The sequence below is a fragment of the Exophiala bonariae genome (assembly GCF_035927105.1).
Source record: "Exophiala bonariae strain CCFEE 5792 chromosome Unknown scaffold_18, whole genome shotgun sequence".
NCBI classification, from domain to species: domain Eukaryota; kingdom Fungi; phylum Ascomycota; class Eurotiomycetes; order Chaetothyriales; family Herpotrichiellaceae; genus Exophiala; species Exophiala bonariae.
In genome coordinates this window covers 805,085-823,223 of record NW_027042493.1, presented here as the reverse complement: position 1 = coordinate 823,223, position 18,139 = coordinate 805,085, and the positions used below count along the sequence as shown (strand labels likewise).

At 49.4% G+C, this 18,139-nt stretch overlaps 8 protein-coding genes across 8 annotated transcripts; 1 reads left to right on the top strand and 7 right to left on the bottom strand.

Annotated features, from left to right (window-relative positions):
- Window positions 1–1,174: 1,174 nt before the first annotated feature.
- MFS2 (MFS siderochrome iron transporter 1) lies at window positions 1,175–2,848 on the bottom strand (the record flags this gene model as incomplete). Its single annotated transcript, XM_064847806.1, has 1 exon — window positions 1,175–2,848. One exon carries the CDS (start codon window positions 2,846–2,848, stop codon window positions 1,175–1,177), a length of 1,674 nt encoding a protein of 557 aa, XP_064704918.1.
- A 1,765-nt stretch (window positions 2,849–4,613) lies between these two features.
- On the bottom strand, window positions 4,614–6,376 carry LTR84_004227 (uncharacterized protein; the record flags this gene model as incomplete). The annotated part of the gene is made up of 3 exons (XM_064847805.1): window positions 4,614–5,330; window positions 5,364–5,457; window positions 5,511–6,376. The coding sequence occupies 3 exons, from the start codon at window positions 6,374–6,376 to the stop codon at window positions 4,614–4,616; spliced, it is 1,677 nt and encodes a 558-aa protein (XP_064704917.1).
- A 1,116-nt stretch (window positions 6,377–7,492) lies between these two features.
- LTR84_004226 (uncharacterized protein) lies at window positions 7,493–8,462 on the bottom strand (the record flags this gene model as incomplete). Its single annotated transcript, XM_064847804.1, has 2 exons — window positions 7,493–7,877; window positions 7,933–8,462. 2 exons carry the CDS (start codon window positions 8,460–8,462, stop codon window positions 7,493–7,495), a joined length of 915 nt encoding a protein of 304 aa, XP_064704916.1.
- Window positions 8,463–9,269: 807 nt separating this feature from the next.
- On the top strand, window positions 9,270–10,363 carry LTR84_004225 (uncharacterized protein; the record flags this gene model as incomplete). Its single annotated transcript, XM_064847803.1, has 3 exons — window positions 9,270–9,333; window positions 9,384–9,706; window positions 9,764–10,363. The coding sequence occupies 3 exons, from the start codon at window positions 9,270–9,272 to the stop codon at window positions 10,361–10,363; spliced, it is 987 nt and encodes a 328-aa protein (XP_064704915.1).
- Window positions 10,364–10,516: 153 nt separating this feature from the next.
- On the bottom strand, window positions 10,517–12,533 carry LTR84_004224 (uncharacterized protein; the record flags this gene model as incomplete). The annotated part of the gene is made up of 4 exons (XM_064847802.1): window positions 10,517–10,943; window positions 11,002–12,060; window positions 12,122–12,284; window positions 12,347–12,533. 4 exons carry the CDS (start codon window positions 12,531–12,533, stop codon window positions 10,517–10,519), a joined length of 1,836 nt encoding a protein of 611 aa, XP_064704914.1.
- Window positions 12,534–12,963: 430 nt separating this feature from the next.
- On the bottom strand, window positions 12,964–14,222 carry LTR84_004223 (uncharacterized protein; the record flags this gene model as incomplete). Its single annotated transcript, XM_064847801.1, has 3 exons — window positions 12,964–13,885; window positions 13,956–14,039; window positions 14,095–14,222. 3 exons carry the CDS (start codon window positions 14,220–14,222, stop codon window positions 12,964–12,966), a joined length of 1,134 nt encoding a protein of 377 aa, XP_064704913.1.
- A 251-nt stretch (window positions 14,223–14,473) lies between these two features.
- On the bottom strand, window positions 14,474–15,883 carry LTR84_004222 (uncharacterized protein; the record flags this gene model as incomplete). Its single annotated transcript, XM_064847800.1, has 8 exons — window positions 14,474–14,529; window positions 14,583–14,752; window positions 14,801–14,832; window positions 14,884–14,924; window positions 14,972–15,040; window positions 15,090–15,117; window positions 15,166–15,422; window positions 15,484–15,883. 8 exons carry the CDS (start codon window positions 15,881–15,883, stop codon window positions 14,474–14,476), a joined length of 1,053 nt encoding a protein of 350 aa, XP_064704912.1.
- A 505-nt stretch (window positions 15,884–16,388) lies between these two features.
- LTR84_004221 (uncharacterized protein) lies at window positions 16,389–17,552 on the bottom strand (the record flags this gene model as incomplete). Its single annotated transcript, XM_064847799.1, has 1 exon — window positions 16,389–17,552. The coding sequence occupies one exon, from the start codon at window positions 17,550–17,552 to the stop codon at window positions 16,389–16,391; it is 1,164 nt and encodes a 387-aa protein (XP_064704911.1).
- Window positions 17,553–18,139: the final 587 nt, after the last annotated feature.

Here is an 18,139-nt window from a genome sequence, read left to right as displayed (position 1 = left end):
TAGTGCAAGGCACAGCGTATGCCTGGTTTCCTTACCACTTTGCCTTCCATTGATGTAAGCTGCTCTGCTTTGAGATGAGATCGAGCTCTTTCGAAATGACCTGTGCTTCGTGTGGAATGCTGGTCGTAATATTGAGGTTCGCAGATCCCATCGAGGATCGTCACCCTCGACATGCTTTATACCTCGAGAAGCGCCCTTTGGGGATTTTCGGCCGACACCAATGTAACCGAAATTGTCCATCATAGAAGCAAGGCATTGTTCTTTCAGCTGGGTGGATGTTGCTAGGATCGCGACAGCCCTGTTACAAGACTTGGGACGCATTTTCAAATCGAAAACCATATGGATATCACGTCACTAGTAACTAGTCGGTGGGGTATAGTACTTCAGCCGTGTAAGAGAGCAAGGCCGTTAGATATTGCTCTCCAATCCCAGAAGCTGAATCGGGAACGCTTTGGAGCATAGAGTGACCGATGTCACGAGCTGTGCTTGCTAGCATGCTGTTTCTGAAAATGGAAAGCAAATTGTAGGGGCAGTCTGTGCAAACTAGCGATTGATTCAACATCATAAAGCCGCCAGTCCGTTGATTAATTGTGATTGACCAACTCGTAGGAAGCCAGCTAACGCTGAGAGGCTAACCAGACGCACCTCGCGACATGATACCTAGCACGCAGGACAATATGTAAGCAGCAACACTTCGTACAGTGTTCCCAGAGAGATCATATTTAACCTGCAGCCACGCTGTTTCAGATTGCCAACAGCTTTAGCTTCCGCGAAATTATGGAGAACTCGAGTTGTGTTAAAGTCTCGGGCCAGACTAGACATAAATATGTACCTAAGTACTGCCGAATGCCTCTTCTGTCGGACATGACGAGAGCGCTAACTATTTTCGGGGCATGGGATCCCGTACGCGGTCGTGAAATAATTCCTTTTCTTCCTTTTGAGATATTGAAATCGAAGAGTGGATTTAGGTGCAAGATGTTTGGATTGTATATTATATTGTACATTGTCTGAATCTATCTATATAATGAATTCAAACTCTTTCACAGTGCATAATACATGACACCTGTATCTCAGGTGATGCGTCCACCAGGACGTCTATGTGATCCCCATTCGCTAATGCAAACGCAAACATGTCGTTAGAGAACGGAATTTTCAAAAGTGTATGAGACACAATCTACTTCTCTTCAGTTCCCTCCTCGGTGCCCCCCTGGGCCAGATCATTTGTTTTCTGCCTCGAAAGCCGCAACTGCGCCATTGCCTCATGGGCCTGTGCGGAATATTTGCACTTCATGCGAATGCTTTCTCCGTACTTGTAGAAGATAAAGGGTAAAGGCGTGCACGCAAGCGCGAGGAAAGCAGGGATCGAACTGGCCCAATGGATGCCGAGCTTTGCATACATCTGATCAGTGAAGAGCGGAAAAGCGGCACCAAATGATGAGCGCAGTACCGAATTCGCTGCCAGGACGCTCGCTGCGTAGATGGTGTATGCGTCGATTAGGTAATTCATGCAGGGCAGGAAGACAAGAACCATGCCGAAGCCGAAAGGGACACAGGCCATGATGCACACAATCCAATGAATCGAAGGGCTGTTCGTCCACGCAAACCAGAACATTCCAATGGGAATGGCAATTGCACCGATCATGGCGGGTGGCAGGCGGCCTTCTTCCGGTGGAGCTTCGCCGCCATGGGCTGCCTCCAGACGATTGTAGCGTCCGTTGTCGTAGATCGCGTACGCTGTGCCCGAGACCATACCTACTGCGACACCCAGGAATGCGAGGCCTCCAACGCCTTGAGACCAGCCGCGTCCTTGTTGAAAAACAATTGGAAAGGCACCAAAAAGGAGGAATAGTGTACCGTAGAGAATAGCCATGTATATAGAGATGAGTAGCACGATGGGCTCCAAGATCAGAAGTATCCATGGTCGAATGATAGCCTTCTTGAAAGCCGCAGCCGGTGATTGCTTGCCCTGCTTGTGTTCGACCATCGAGACATAGGTCTTTCCTGTTCGCTTGCTCAGCCCTTCGGCTCGGCGCTTCAGTAACACCGGCGCATACGTTTCTGGAATCGCGAGCGAGCCGAGAATCCATAACACGCCGGTGAAGCACGCCATGATACCTTCCAGCCACCGGAATCCTAAGGCTTCACCGGAGAATCCGCCCACGATTGGGCCTAGAGCCGGCCCAAGAAAGGGGGCAACGGCGAAAATACCGAGCGCAAGACCTCTTTGATTGGCTGGGAACATATCCGCGATAACACCACCAGCGTTGGTGAGAGGCGAAGAGCCAAAGGTTCCCGCCAAGAAGCGTAGCACCAACAGCGTAGTGATGGAGTTCGAGGCGGCAGCGGCGGCATTGAAGAGAGTGAGCAGCGCATACGTGGCGAAGAAGAGGATTTGACGTCCGTACAGCTCCGATAAAGGTGCCCATAGCAGAGGACCCACAGCAAATCCAAGTACAAATAGTGACAGCCCAAGGGTCGCGACTTCCTGGCTGCATCCAAAAACTTCAATCACTTGTTTGATGCCTCCGGAGTAGGCCGAGGACACAAATGACACAGCCAGCGTGGCAACCGCTACGAGCAGAGTGATGGACCATTTCTTCCACAGCGGCCATTCCATCGGATTGCGCGGGTCGTGGGCGATGAACTCGACGACGTATGGGTCTTTTGCTGTACCAGATCCTTCGTACCGGTGATTCAGGACTTCGTCGGTAATGAGTGATTGGCTAGCGACAAGTCGCCAGTGTGGGATATTTCGTATCGAAGAGTGTGGGGTTTGGTTTTCGACGTCTTCCCCAAGGCTGTCGTTGAGCGTCGACGAAGAAGCAGTAGCAGCAGCCGCGGTTGCCATGGTTGTTTATGTTATTATGGCAGCGTGGTTGTTGCTGTAGGAAAATATATCTAACGAAAGTCGCAAAATGATAGTCCAAGCCCTCGAGCCATCCTTTTTATCGCAAACTCGGCGATAACATGTGTCCATAATGTTATGCATGTTGAATACTACCTGCAGCCGCACTGTGCTGCGGAGGCATGGAGATGACATTGGGAGTCATATCTCCGTCCTTGCATCGTCATACGCGTCGTGTGGTGCATTTTGAAAACCTTAAGGATTGAAGGTAAAACCCTTCCAGATGCCCATTTCGTCGAGAAGTCTTCGAGTCCGGACAATATCATCGTCTGACAAGCTTCATTGAAGCCCGTTTACGCCAATTCTGCCACCATTGACGGTCAATTGAAGCCTTTGGTCTTTGCCGTGATAACCGGAAACTTCGGTTCACGGGAGCTTTTTTCCCTCCTGGTTGGATCATGCCTGTCGATCCGGAAAGTCCATGGACCAGATCTGAGCTTAACAATGCATTGTCGCGATTGTGCAAGACTTGTGCTACATATTAAGTCGAAGTTGGAAAGCAAACGACTCTTTAATTTGCACGGGTTTATAAAACTGGGGTAGGTATTTTCCGTTCGAATCTGTCTAGTTGCAGTGCCCCTTTCCCAATAATGTCTTGGAAATTGGGTGAAGGAAGGCACATTATGGTTCAGCCAGATGACTACCACATACGTCAAGAAGCAACTTCTGTGGATAGTCTGCGCAATCTGGAGAAGGACGGAGCTTGCTCTTCGTGTCTGCACTAAGCACTCGAAATAGATCTCATAGGTCTCGGGACACGTACATTTGTTACGTCGATCATGATTAATAAGTCATTTATGCTGTCGCCTACCATCGGTATCGAACATCCGGCCAAAACAACTTCGAACAGACCAGGGCGACATAAGTAGAGAGGCCAAGCTGTACCTGAACAGCGTCAGTCTCGATCTTCCAGCCTTTCATATGGACCACATACACGCTGACGTCCACTCGCTTGTGGTGTCTCTGACCCACGTTCTGCTTACTCCGAATTTTCCTTGCGCTTCTCAGGTTCAGGTCAAGCATGATTGTACAAAGTCTTTTGTGCATTACTCAATTCTTCTCATCGTGCCCTCACTCAGCGCAACAGTCATAGGGCTCGATCCGACCCTCAGGTACTGACTTCATGTCCTGATTTCACTCCGTGGCGTCGTTCGATGGGATTTCGACGACTCAATCATAGCTCATTGCTTTGGACCTCTTGTGTATCATCTAACATATACCTCAGTCCACTTCAATGCCAGACACATGCTTATCCGCTGGACTGAGCCTTTATGGTGACTTGAATACCACACCCTCCACCTTATGCGTGTAGTAGTGCCGGTTTCATGGGATGTATCGTTATTGTTCAAGACCCGAATGGGTTACATCTCCATGGATCTCTCTCTCTTCAAGAGACTCCAGACAACGCGTGTGCCCAAATAGTCACGAGGCTTCCGGGAATTCCCTAATAAGTACTTGCCAGACTAAGGTCATCCTGCCGCGGCTCGTTCGATGAGTACCGCATGTGCGTATGGAAATCATGAATGCCAGGATTTTGATGTTGTCCATGACAGTCCACGGATGTGACAGCTTTTCAGTGGACCCGCACAAAGTATTAAAGGACTCAGGTGGGGGCTTGTGAGTTGGGGGACGGAGCAGGCAACTAATGCTCAAAAGCACCCATGTCTTGTGTGTACCATAGCTGCTGCCCCGAAACCTGCGAAAGAGTTCACCGATAATCTGTTTGCGGCGGTCTTTGATGGTTCCAATCATAAGTCTCCGCCCATAAGTACTGTGATACCATCGCCTGAACCTTTTGCTGTAATTCGAGGACCATGTGGGGCTCTAAAGGATAGGGCGGTTGTAGTTGATCGCTAGTACTGGGAACCAGAGTGGCTGTCTGAAGTGTGGACTTGCAACCTGGTGGTAAGATCAAGTTCGGGAACGCTTGATAGAAAGGCTGGTCGATCCGAAGGTTCTCGATCTTCTGAATAGGTAGCTTGTACATCTGAAGTAGCTTATGTAATGTCGGCGAGGCTGGATTGTGCTTCATTGGAGAGCTTACAGGAGAACCACCCTCTGCTTTCTCCATGAGATACATGTCCCAGATCCTGAAGGTAGTCTGAACTGGGCCAGTAAGTCCAGACCATGTAGGCTCTGCGTCGGTGCGGCTCTGCTCGGGTTCAATGACTGTATACTCTAGAGCTTTCATGCAAAGTTCGTCGATGTTGATGTTGTGCACATTATTCTGCTGCAGCAGGATGACATGATTTCGCAACGCTGGCCATGGCAACCAATCTATGGCTGGCGAGTGAGGAACGGCTAACTGCAACAATGTGGGTCGGTAAAAGTGATGCAGGCGCCTGTAGGTGGTCTTGCAGGGAAAGTTGCGAAACAGCTCATATGCAAAGATGTTCTCATAAGCAGCCTTTGCAGGTAAGCCAATCTGCCAGTCAGAAAGAAGTCGCGGCCAACTTACGATCATCTTGAGAACTCCTCTGCTCGAGGGCCATGCCTCAGATAGCATCCAGGCAAAGGTTTCTGCCATAACACGCTCTTTGTATGCCAGTGGCCTGAGTGATATAAGCTAAAAAGAATCCTGAAAGTATTGAAGTCTAATACTTACTGAGCACGAAGGAGTGGGAAATTCCCATAGATGACCATCTGCACAGTTGAGATATGTTTTGATAAGGCCGAATTATCAGGAAAAGCCATGACTAGCTGGCCGATTCCAGAAGGTCCTCCCATCATCAAGCTCGGCGCAAAGCTATCGTACAGGAATCGAGGATCGAAGGGTAAGGTCTCTAGCTCCTTCTGTGAAGGCAGTAACTGTAAACTTTCCTGAATCATCTCCGACAGTGTCATGGTGTCGTCTGGATTTTCCGCATCATTGTGCTCTGTCGAATATTCTGGATTGTGATGAATGTCAAATTGATCATGATGGGCCGAAACATTGAAAATGTCACCGTCAAGAGCGCCTGCACGAGGAACTGAAGCAACTGCTAGAGATGCATGGACAGCCAGTCTTCCATTCGCATAAGGATAGACCATTGGCTGCGCTTGCAATCCATGGGAGCCTTGTCCAAATATGTCACAATCGTCATCCGGGCCCTCCATTTCAGGACTTTCTGAGCTAGAGTTCGAGAGCGTCGGCATGCCTCCCGGAAAGGCGACTAAGCCACGGTCAACAGCAGTGGTATGAGCATTGTACCACGCCGTCGGAGCCAACTCGGGAGGAACGGCGACCTGGGCGCCGGACAATTCTACTTCGGCCGATGAAGCTTTCTGCCTGTCGTGGGTTGCACTGGATTTTCGTAATCCTTTGACTTCATCAAGAGCTGCTCGAAGTTGTTCCTGTAATGTCTCCACTTCGCGATTCCGGTCCTCGAGAGTTGCTTGGAGGTTGTGAAGCTGATGAGTCTGGCGCTCGCGCCATCGTTTCTGATTTTCGCAGTTCTGCTTACGGCGTTTATCAGGATCCTTGGTCGGCATCTTGTTGTAAACATCAGTAGTTTGTCGGGATCTCTGAAAGGATGACAAAGGTTAAATTGTGGATGAAAAGATGGATGAAGTGGCATTAGGCATGAGCGCAAAACACAAAGAAATGACGGAAGAGCGAAAAAGGTTGATGGATCTTCAACAGCCCCCTCGGCCGCCCCTCGGGACAGGGACCAGCACCGTTCCCCCGGACCCTCTTCGTCCTCTGATGGGCATGGATTAGCCATGGCCCTTGGCTAACGAAGTACCTCGTACTCAGGTGGCCTTTAGCGAGGCCACTAGGCCACAGGGATGCCCAGGAGTGCCCATTCAGCCCATTCAGCCATCTTGGGGTCTCGAAGGCCTCGACTCGCGGCGCCTAGCATTTGCTGTGCGGGGTGAAATCGGATCCTACCGGAAATGTAACCCTATTCCGACTCTGGGAGTGGTTAACCCTTGCCAGGTTGGTCATTAGCTGTGAAACTGCTGTGTTTCGAAGTACCTCGTAAGGTCCGTGAAATAATTAGAGGACGCCTTCAGCTTCCTCGAAGCTAGTCGTACTTTGAAAACCCGCATTAGGCTTGACTGCTTACTCACTCCTCCCCCTTCAAGGCCTTTAAAATGCTTTGGCGATCATGGAAAAGCACATGGCAACGACAAGCCACAGATACAATACAATTATCTATTTCTGGATCCAGCCGCGATCGGAAGACTCCCTTCATACTCAGCCTAATTCTGAACGATGTTCTTTTAATACATACTTTAGTCTGCTACGAGGTATTTTCCAATGTCTTATGTCCAAGTCCCTATCAATTCTCTACCAACTCGACAAATGGATGGTCCAGACGCTCAGAGCCTCGTTTCGACCACTTGGCAGAGCTTCAGCCCATGCGCAGATCCGTTAACTAGTGGTCACCACGGCCTCATGATACTGGCTTCCCCGTTAGCGAAGACATGTTATTGGCATCCATCAACAACTGCATCCAGATTCGCTGGTTGTCAGATTATTTCAATAGTTTCCTCCTTCGCTGCCTGCAACTTACCCTGCCTGAGACACTAAACAAGGAGTACTTAACTAGTACGTTGAAGACAGAAACCTGTGCGTTTGATGCAAGAGATCAGCTGACACCCTCAAAGTCTGAACAAGTATCCCTCCAATTGTTCTTTGGTTCGTGCGCCCACGTTGTGATGTCGGTTCTCCTCCCAAATAGTGCCGCCTTCGCCAAAACGGTTCGACATATGCCCGAGGAAGAATTCCAAGTTTTGATCCGCCTGGGGAAAAGCAGCTTTGAAGGTTTCAAAGAGATCTTTCACTTGGGGCTTGGTTTTCGCTTGGAAGACTTTCTCATTGACGAGTTGGAGATATTTTCTCATATGAGCCAAGTCTTCCTTTGCATTCGGCTCCCATCCAGGCTCGAGATGACCAGGAATAATCTTCTCTACCCCTAATGCCTCGATGACGTCCAGCGTCTTTCCCCATGCTTCGAGAATTTGGATTGTGTCAATCTCTTCGACCCTAAAGAATTCAGTCGGGCTCCATCACTGCGAGGATAGGCATTCGAAAGACTTACCAGGCATGGGTACTACGGGCGTAGACCGAATCCCCGCAAATGACAACCTTCTCCTTTGGCAACCAGAAAAGTGTGTGATCGACCGAGTCGCCCTGAAGAGGGCCAAGCAGAATAATGGGAGAGTCTTCGTTCCCTTCAATGTTGAAGAAGGTAAATTCAAATGGTGTCGGCTTCTGTGGCTTCTCAGGAATATTCTCTCTACCAAACAATGTCGGCCAGTAAATGACCTTCTCATCATATTCCCGATCAATGCCCGCGCACACATAAGGAGCAGCATGCAGGGTGGACTGTGGCCATGCGTCGAGGATTGGGTTTGCAGAAAAGTAGTGATCTGGGTGATGGTGAGTGACAAATACAGCTCTCAGAGGTAAGTCTGTCGTCTTCTTAACCCAATGAACGACAGATTCAGCATCTGGAACCAGGAACGGTGGGTCAAAAAGAACGGCGGCCTTGTCTCCCACTACTAAGGTGGTGACACTGGAGAGACCCTTCACGCTCGAACTATGGATATACGTCTTCAAGGGTGCCATGATGTATCAATGCTGAGTTGGAACTGCCCGTGACAGGCCGAGATTCAGCGGCTTGACTGCTCTCATTCATTTATATGTATTCTCTTCTGCAGGACCCCACAAAATAACTGCCGCGCTGATCACCATTTCGACATTGATCTATGGGACAACTCTAATCTGGGTCTTACGTGGTGCCCCTCGGTTGACTAAAAATGCCGAAACACTCAAAAGTCAGGAATTCGGTGAGCTACTCTCCTTCTCCAAACCAATATATGGATGACATAACTTGGGTTTTTCTGGTACCCCGGAAATACCCCAACGAATCGCCAAAATAACGTTCGTCCTGCGGGGGTGCTGCTCATCCCAAGGTACAATCGAAGTAGTTACGAGGCGGCGTGGTTTGCAGACTTAACTAATCCCCCAAAACACTTGACGAATTGGTTCTCTTACTACATTTCCGTACTCGTACTTCACTTAACGAGCCCTCGACGTTCCAAACCTTCCAGTTCAGCAGCTGAACCCATTGGCTTTCAATGTCAACCATGGTAAATCATGAGGGTGTGAAGCCCATCACGGCGATAGCTCAAAGCACGCACTAGGTCAGCCAGTCCAATCTGTTGGCTTCAAGTTGAGAAGCTGGCATTCTGGACTTACGCAACACCATAAGCCCCGGGCCGATGCAGCAAAAGTTGACTCGAATGGAAACCATTAACGCTCTTCATATTTGACCAGTCTGGCTGTGGCCGTTGGGACTAACCATCGGTCCCTGTTATTGATACGACATGCAATTTGTTCCTTGGAGACCAGCCCAATCTCTAAGAGCCAAAGATGTCGCGATTCCAACCAGACGAATTCCTTATCAATCTCCGCGGCAAGGTGGTTCTATTGACAGGTGTGGTGCATGCCGCGTCCATGATTTGATGAAGCTAACCAAATTTCCAGGAGGAGCACACGGCATAGGAGCAGCGCTCGTCAAGTTCTGCATGGACAGTGGTGCACATGTCTGCTTTGGCGATCTTGACGAGCAAGCCGGCAAAGCTCTTGCGCACGAGATATCTCACTCGAGATCCCAATCAAATGCAGATCCTTCAACTCCTGGAGTTCTCTTCGTCGCTACAGATGTCACATCATATGAGTCCGTGCTAGGACTCTTTCAAGCTTGTCTGGAGAAATTCGGCCGCATCGACAGCGCTGTCTCATGTGCCGGGATCATCGAGATAGGGAACTGGTTTGACCCGACGCTCGATCTGGAGACTGTGCGAAATGTAAGTATATGGGGTCCCTCTAGACACTGAACACTTGCTGATGCCTCATTATTTCAGCTCCCTACCAGAAAAGTCCTCGATGTCAATTTGGTCGGATCATTATACTTTGCGAGGGTAGCCTCTGTGTACCTTCGCCAAGGACGAAAGGACGGCGACGACAAATCCCTGACGTTGATATCCTCAGTCGCGGGCTTCAAGGAATCACCGGGCTTGTTCGTGTATCAGGTGAGCTACTCTCTCCTTTTCTTTCCAAGACCACCACGGCCCAGAATTAACCCGTCACCACAGGCAACAAAGCACGGAATCCTAGGTCTGATGCGCTCGCTGAGGCTCTATCTCCCGCCCACAACGGGCATCAGAGTGAACGCCATCTGTCCGTGGATGGTGCCCACGGCAATGACCGAGGGAATTGAAAGCATGTGGCGAGCAGCAGGTTTGCCCATCAACGAAACCGTGGACGTGGCTAGAATCGTCGCCGGTGTGGCCGGAAATCCTGATATGAATGGGAAGGCGATCTACGTTGAGGGCGGGCGTGGTTGGGAGATTGAGGATAATATCAATCGCCTTGAGGGCCAGTGGTTAGGAGAAGAACAGGCTGCGTCACTGGCGAGAGGGCAGGAGGTTTTGGGTGCTGGTATGGATTGGGCTAAGAAGTAGGATATATCAAGTATGGTTTACTTATATGTACATTTAAATAGTAGCGCTATGTGAGAAAACATGATGATACAAACATGACGTGCATTGAAACAGTGCCAGATCTCTTCCTGCTACTGATGCAGCGATTCACTCAAACCGCTCAGAGCAGAAAAATCATGCAGGCTCTGCTCGCTCTTGTACAGTACTCAGATCACGACTCATAACCGGCCTGAGAGCACGGTGTGGCAGAAGGCTTTGCCTTTCAGGATCGTCCACAATGCCTCTCCTCGAGGGTGAGGACACAGGCGGCAAAGCACCGTTCCACCTGCTGTCATCAACAGCAGCACCGGGATTTTTGGCGAGAATCTTTTCACGTTGGATGGTGCGGCCCTTGATGTCCACGTACATGACGAGTGAGATGCCCAAGACCAGTCCGGCCGTTGCCAGGCCGAGGTTTATAGGCTCGGGGTCGTCTTCGAAGGTCTTGTGCAGGAGTGCTTGGAGCCCGGATTGTGCGAATGTGAAGACGCCGGACAAACAGATTATGGTTCCGTAGACGGTGCCGAATGTTGCGTAGCCGAAGACTTTGACGGCGTAATCGCTAAGAAAGGATATTGGTAAGTAACAGTAAAGGTAACATCGAGAGAAAGAGGACTTACGACATGGCAGAATAGTACAATGGGCGAAACACGCAGAAAAGACAGACATTCGCATAAGCAGCCCAGCGAGTTGGCACTGCACCGAGGATACCGATAATTGTACTCAGCAAAACCAACAGATTCAATACTGCGACTGTGCTCGCATTGTCGAGCAGCAATCCGATAAAGGGGACTGTGACAACACCTCCGATGGGCAGGGCGACATCGAAGAATTCTATCACCTTGGTGGCTTCTCGGGAGGAACCAAGCATGAAAACATACTGGGTCCAGATCGTGGCGATGAAGAAATTGAAGCGCATCATTTGCAGCACGGTAAACATCGTGATGAGAATAAACCAAGGAGACATCATCTGCTGAAGAGCAGGTACTCCATGCATGACGCCCCAGACACCACTGGTGGTGTGCTTGACTCCTTCTTTCTTCTCGAACTCGTGCCTCTCGCTCTGGTCACCAAGGAGCTCGTTGATCGAGGCAATTGATTGCCTTCTCCGGACTGCCCTTTCCGTTCGCACCTGCATAAGCTCTGCAGCGCTCTGAAATTCATCATCACTATCGTGCATATCCTGTGTAGGATCGCTGGCCAATTCCACTTTCGTTGTCAGCTCTGCACGGGTCTCGTAGATGTAGCGAGGCATAATCAGAATCTGCGTGGTGAAGATAAATATCGGCACAACGAGGAAGAGGAGAAAGAACTGCCGTAGTGAAAAGTTCCCGCCCGTGGATTGGTAGATGATCCGAAAGACCAAGAAGACGGACGCCGACGCATCGAAAGCGCCAGTGACGAGAGCCAGGATCAGACCTTGGAAGCGAGGAAATGCGTTGGCCAAATGGAAAGACGGCACAAAGGTGAACGTCCCACCGAGAGCGAGCAGAAAGCTGCCTGCAAAATAACCATCGAATGGAAGACTCGAGGCGAAAGCCATGCTTAAGCTTCCCAGGGCAAGCATGATTGAGCTGATGAAGCCACAGACTTTGGGTCCATAGCGATCCAGTATTCCACCCACGAGGAGGGCGGAGATGTTTGTCGTTACTGAAGCGATGACGAATGTGAGATTGAGCCTGGAACGAGTTAGAACAGTGCCATAAGGCCCGGGATGCCTAGAAAGAGCTCCTTCTTTACCTTTGATCCTGCAGATAGCAAAGCTGCACCCCTTCCAGAAGCTCCTCTTCGCTACAATATTCTCGGTAGACCTTCTCCTGGGTCAAGATAGTCTTGAGAGCATCGAAACCAAAGACGATCCCAGACGCAGTGACACAGCTGACAACACCAACTAGTATTTGTGCTAGAAAAAATAGTTGAGCACAACTTCCACTTTGCGAATTGTGCAGGTGTGGTGAAGCTTACCTATTCGTTTCCTCTGTGAGACTTCATATGCAGCCTGTGATTCAAACTTCTCGATCGGTCCCTGAGCAATTGCTGGGAGCGGATCGTAGCTCAACGCGAGACTCGGAAAGCGCTCGAGGCGAAGCTCCGCGTCGTCGTAATCCTCGTCAACACCTTCGACGGAGGAGACATGCTGAGCTAAGGACATGGAGCTTTTGTCAACCCAAAGACCTTGCAAACACTGGTGGCTAACTGAAGCACGTTGTGCAGATTCCCAGGCAAGAAGCACACTCCAAAAATTTTGCAGCAGGCTATCAAAATAGTAAATATGTGGCGGTGCGTGAACTTTAAAAATCAGTGGGCGGAAAAGACATCCGCTATACATATTGCGGGGTAGGTAGTTAAGCGGCAGCATGTCTAGATATGGGACTTCTTCCGGCTTACCATCTCATAGGTAGGCAATGACTGACCTAGATCTGGCTCAAAAAGGCTAGTAATGATATACAAGGCCTGCGGCCGAACTCAGTGACTACAGGACGGGCACGCCTTGCCTGCCTCATTGTGGCAACAGGAGAGATACTAGGTTCTTGAATAGCCATCCGCATTGCCTTGCATTTTGATCCATAACCGTCCTTATTCTACACCCCGGTCCACTCATCTGTCTGCCCACTCGGTATAGGAAAAGGACCTATTCCCGGTCTGGGAAAGTTCGGACTCCCATCTTCATTCCAAGTATATTTCTGCGCTCTGATCGTCCTGGCCGACCATCCGGTCTCGTAGTCCTCCATGCCATGATAGACAATCCAATCTTCCGTGCCATCGGGACTTTTCGTAAAGCTCGCATGGCCCACTCCATAGACATGTTCATCAGGATTCTCGTAGAAAATACAGCCTTCGGTATGTTTGTCCCAGGAGGCAGGATTCATCGGATCGTCTCCAATCAATTCGAGTTGTCCTAAACAGTAATTGCGGTTGTCGCTGCGTGCGGCGGAGTAGATGATGAATTGTTGGCCTGTGGTGGGATTGGCGAGTTGTTGAGGAGCTTCATTGGACGATAAACGGACATTGACTGTCCGATTGTAGGGTGTTTTCTCCCATGGTTGGTCTGGCCTTGAGATGATTTGTCGCTCGGACTCGGGACTCGACACCGTCCACGGATCGCTCATTCGCGTTATGCAGAGCATAGCGGGCCATGAGATGTACTTTCCTTCCCAACAAGAGTACACATGGTATAGTCCTGTTGAGTGCACAAAATAGGTTCCGTCGATGGCGAATTGGTCATACGTATCGAGCTCGGATTTGAAGGAATACTCAGAGTTCCAGGGGTCGGATGTACTAGACTCGAGAACGAACATGCGGTGGTTGACGGCGGGACAAGTGAAGTCACATAGCATATCTTGCATGGGTGAAGGTGAATCTGGATCAACATCGGCTGTGAATATGATAAACCACTTGTTATAGCTATCAATATAGTGTAATTCAGGTGCCCATATATCGTAGGTGTAAGATGTGTTTTCGGGTAGGGTGAATACTGTTTTGATCGTTGCGTTGTTCCAGTCTCTAGATATTGTAAGTAATTCAAGTCCCGTTGGCTGGGAAAGGAGCTGCAAGAAAGGGGCAGGACACTAACGTCAGTGATTCACTCTGTCGGACGGTGATATTGGTATTGGTGCTCTGTGCCAGATAGTAGTAGTCGCCATGTCGAATCACCCAGCTAACAAGACAACCTTTCAGTCTAAGATATGAGGAAGGGACATAAAGAAACTTACGGATCGGCCCCGCCTCCATCGAGTATTGGATTTGTAAAAGTACCTGGAGAGGGCTCAGAATTAACTGATTGTGCAAAGTAGATACTGCTGTAGCCAAGTAAGAAGAGGGATGAATTGACGCCTATCATGGTGAGGTGAGACGGTGATATGAAGAAGATTAACGGTTCTTGAGATTGAGAGATGATACAAGCCACAATATAAACATTATGGTATCCTGAAGTCCCGCATCAGGGTAGCATTGGAAGAGTCCTCCGTGGTGTTGTGTGGAGCTGCTCTGGAGAGCACCCCGAGGCATGCGGAGAAGGAACGATTTTGAAAGACAAACGTATGATGACGTCGATATTCCGAGATTTTATATCAACAATTCTGTGTGATAAAACTACAAAGAAGCCTGGAGTTTCTCCTCAACAGGCTTGACTTCAACCAGCATTTTGCCTAGCACATATTAGTTTGACCTTCAGCAGTATGAAGAGTGGCCCTGTATTTACCAGTGTTGCGTCCCTCGTACAGATCTCTCAACGCACTCTCTGCATTTTGGAGACCGCCTTTGACTATTGTCTCCTTTCGCTTGATCTTGCCCTCAGCGAGCCATTGTGCCAGATCTCTCAGTGCACGTGGATATTCCTTCTCATAGTCAAAGACGATGAAACCCTCCATTCTATTCAAAGGTTAGCAATGTAAATCTTTAGGGCCTCAAACGACTTGCCTTATTCTCATTGAGATGATCATGAGATAGTTCTATAGCATAATTAGCATTGTTGATCTCGAACAGTCGTGGAGGAAGCAGACCTTCGGCCCTTGCGCCTTGGCGGTGTTATATTGGCTTATGCCTAGCAAGTGTGAGTATTTGAATCAATGGCAGAGAGAATGAACAAACCTCCACAGATGACAAATCTGGAATGAGGCTTTGCCCGGGAAAGAGCGATATCGAGAATCTCGCCACCAACTGAAACATTGTTAATATGACATCCTCAAGCAAGGAGTTGCCAACCCACCATTGTCGAAGAAAACATCAATCAAGTCCTAGAATAGTCAGTCATGATCAGAGGCAGACGAAACGAGAAACATTACCTTGGTCGCAGCTCTGAACTTTTTCGCGTAGTCTTTATCCTTGTAGTTCAGAGCGGCGTCAAAGCCCAACTCATCAACCAGCCACTGGCATTTATCGTCACTTCCAGCGATGCCCAAAACCTTTGCGCCCTTCAACTTAGCTATCTGTCCAACAACACTGCCAGTAGCACCAGCAGCACCAGACACGACAACAAAGTCTCCAGCTTTAACTTGGCCAACATCGAGTAGTCCGAAGTATGCAGTGAGACCAGTAATACCTGATGCCACAGATTAGCCTTGTACTTGATCTCACTCACGACCAGGTCATGATTAGCTTACCCAGCACAGCCATCGAATCAGTCAATCTCCCTCCTTTGGGCAGCTTAATCTTCTCAAGATTCTTTCCCTTGACGACCGCCAACTCCGTCCATCCTACCAGTCCTGATGCGTGGGTTCCGACAGGCCAGTTGGAATCTTTGCTCGCTTTCACCGTACCAAGGGCACTTCCTCGCATGATTTCCCCGATCTGGACGGGTGGCAGGTATGACCTTGTGTCATTGAGCCATCCACGCATGGCAGGGTCGACACTCAGGTAGTTTGTCTCGAAGATGACCTCTCCATCTTTGAGGTCGCTTGCTGAAGGGGCTTTGTTGTTCTTGTTGAACTTGAATGTCTCGCCAGGGACGATGTTGGCCTTGGGCCGTTGGGCCAGAGTCACAGTGCTGTATGTGGAAGCCATGTTATCTTCTGCCCGTGGTTGTTGAAAGGAATGAGCGTGTATGTTGTGTTTTTCGTGAACAGGAAAACGTCAAGACAAGGAAGCTTGGAAACAAATTTGATCTATATCATAAGCTAGTCACGTTCATCAAATCTCGGCCAGTCCGATATTATGATGATTAATTGCCTTGGACACCACCCTCTGCGTACGTACCCCTACATAGGTAGCTCAACGGGCATGTCTGCCCTGAACGAGGTCAGCTTCTGATAGGATGCTTTAGCCGTACTCCTCATCAGCCAAGCTGAATTAAACTTCAGGAGCTAAACGTGCCTCGGTATATTTGTAAGGCGGGTATTTGTGCGGTCAAATGCATATTCTAGGGTGAAGTATTGGCCTTTTGGTCTGATTTTCTGTAGCTTGAATCCGAAGGACTAGCTCAAGGCTGAGATACCTACCTATATCCAGTCGAGTATGGACCACGAAAGAGTCCTCAGGTGTTGAGAGAGATCACATCTTGAAAAGAGCACTACCAAAGCCCTTCGACCAGTTTCCTGACCGAATTCAAGAGCTCCTCATCCTGCTTACTCTTCTCCTTATCTGGCATTAAACCGCCAGTAGCTCTTGCACAAATGATGTCCAATTGATCTTTGCCGACCCCCCTTTCCGTCAGCGTTGTCTTCAAGCCCAAGTCCTTGACCAAGCCCAAAATCCTATCGCCAACAAGATCACTATCTTTGACGTTATCACCTGTCTCCTTCTCCGAGATATAGGGTAGGATTTTTGCGATTTCCTCTGCGTTCGCCGGTGATTGTCGCGCCTTCAATTTGACGACGTGACCTAATGTTAGGCAAGAGGTGATGCCGTGAGGAATGCCGTATGGCGAGCCCAATGCGTATCCGAGGGAGTGCGACAGGCCCAATCCACCCTTGATGTTCTGACCGATCAATCCCAGACTTGCGTATGCAGCAAGGAACAGACCTGTTATGACGTCCTCGTTTTTCGGGTCGGCTTTGTACTTTGGTAACAGAGTGAAGAGCTCATGCAGAGCACTGAGCGCCACGAGTCGAGTCGGGATCCAGGTCGTGCTGGGATGATATTGAGTTTCCACCGCGTGGTCTAGTGCTCTCAGGCCGGTCGAGAGGAACAGGCTTGGTGGTGTGTGCAGGCCGAATTTTGGATCGTAGAAGATATACGCGGGATAGACGTTGGGGTGCGAGATACCTGTCTTCACGCCATCTGACTGGGTGTATCCTGCAATTGCTGTACCTTCGGCCGCGGAAAGAGTAGTGGGGATGGTGATGTGTAAGAGCCACTTCTTGGATACCTCGTTCACTCGATATGCAATGGCTTTGGCACTGTCGATGGGTGACCCACCGCCAACGGAGATGATGGTATCGATGGTGTTATCTGCTTTGACTTGTTCCGTGGCTTCATCTAGTTGAGCAATAGGCGCGTGCTCCCTGATATTACTGAAGGTTCCAGCATGATGCTTCGAAGATAGCAAGGTTTCCAGGTCCTTGATCAGAGGTGTCTTGGTGGCAAGAGAACTACCAGTGATGATGAATGCTTTCGAGTTCCCCGTCGGCAGTACCGAGAGAATATGGTTCTTCACCACCTCAGGGCCATAATAAAGACCTTTTAATTGATGAGGCTTGTAAAAGCCCGAGAGTGGGTGTAGTGAAGAATCCATCTTGATCGAGCGGGATGCCACTCGTTGGATTGGCTTAGGAAGGACGGTTGGTGAGATATGGAGTTTTGTCTGTAGTGTTCGAAGCATATGTCCTTCAATCAACAGTAACTTCGCAGAGAGCTTACGACCATTACCGCGGGAGTAAGTGCTGCATAAAGTAAACGGCTTCGTCAGCAAGAAGCTGTCTCGGATGCAACACCGAGGTATGTTGTCATCACTTTCTGAGCGGACGTCTTGCGGTCCCCGCACAACCTCTGCATATGTTACACGAATTTGACAGTTTCACAGATGACTGACTGCACACTTACACTGTGGCTTAGATACGCTCGATGCCGCACTGATTAAGATAAATATGTACTGGTTATTATTGTGGTGCATAGAACAGCTACCTACGTTTCTAAGTAATGACTCGCATGTCTATAGGTTCAGCTGTTAGGGTCGAAGCAAGAATACGCCAGATGTGAATGGCGTCCGCCCATTCACGAAATGCCCCAGTAGAACGGCGAAATTTGCAAAATTTTCACCCCATTCGCTGATACTGTATATTCTTGCTCAGACCATAACACGGCGACCAGAAGAGACTCGGG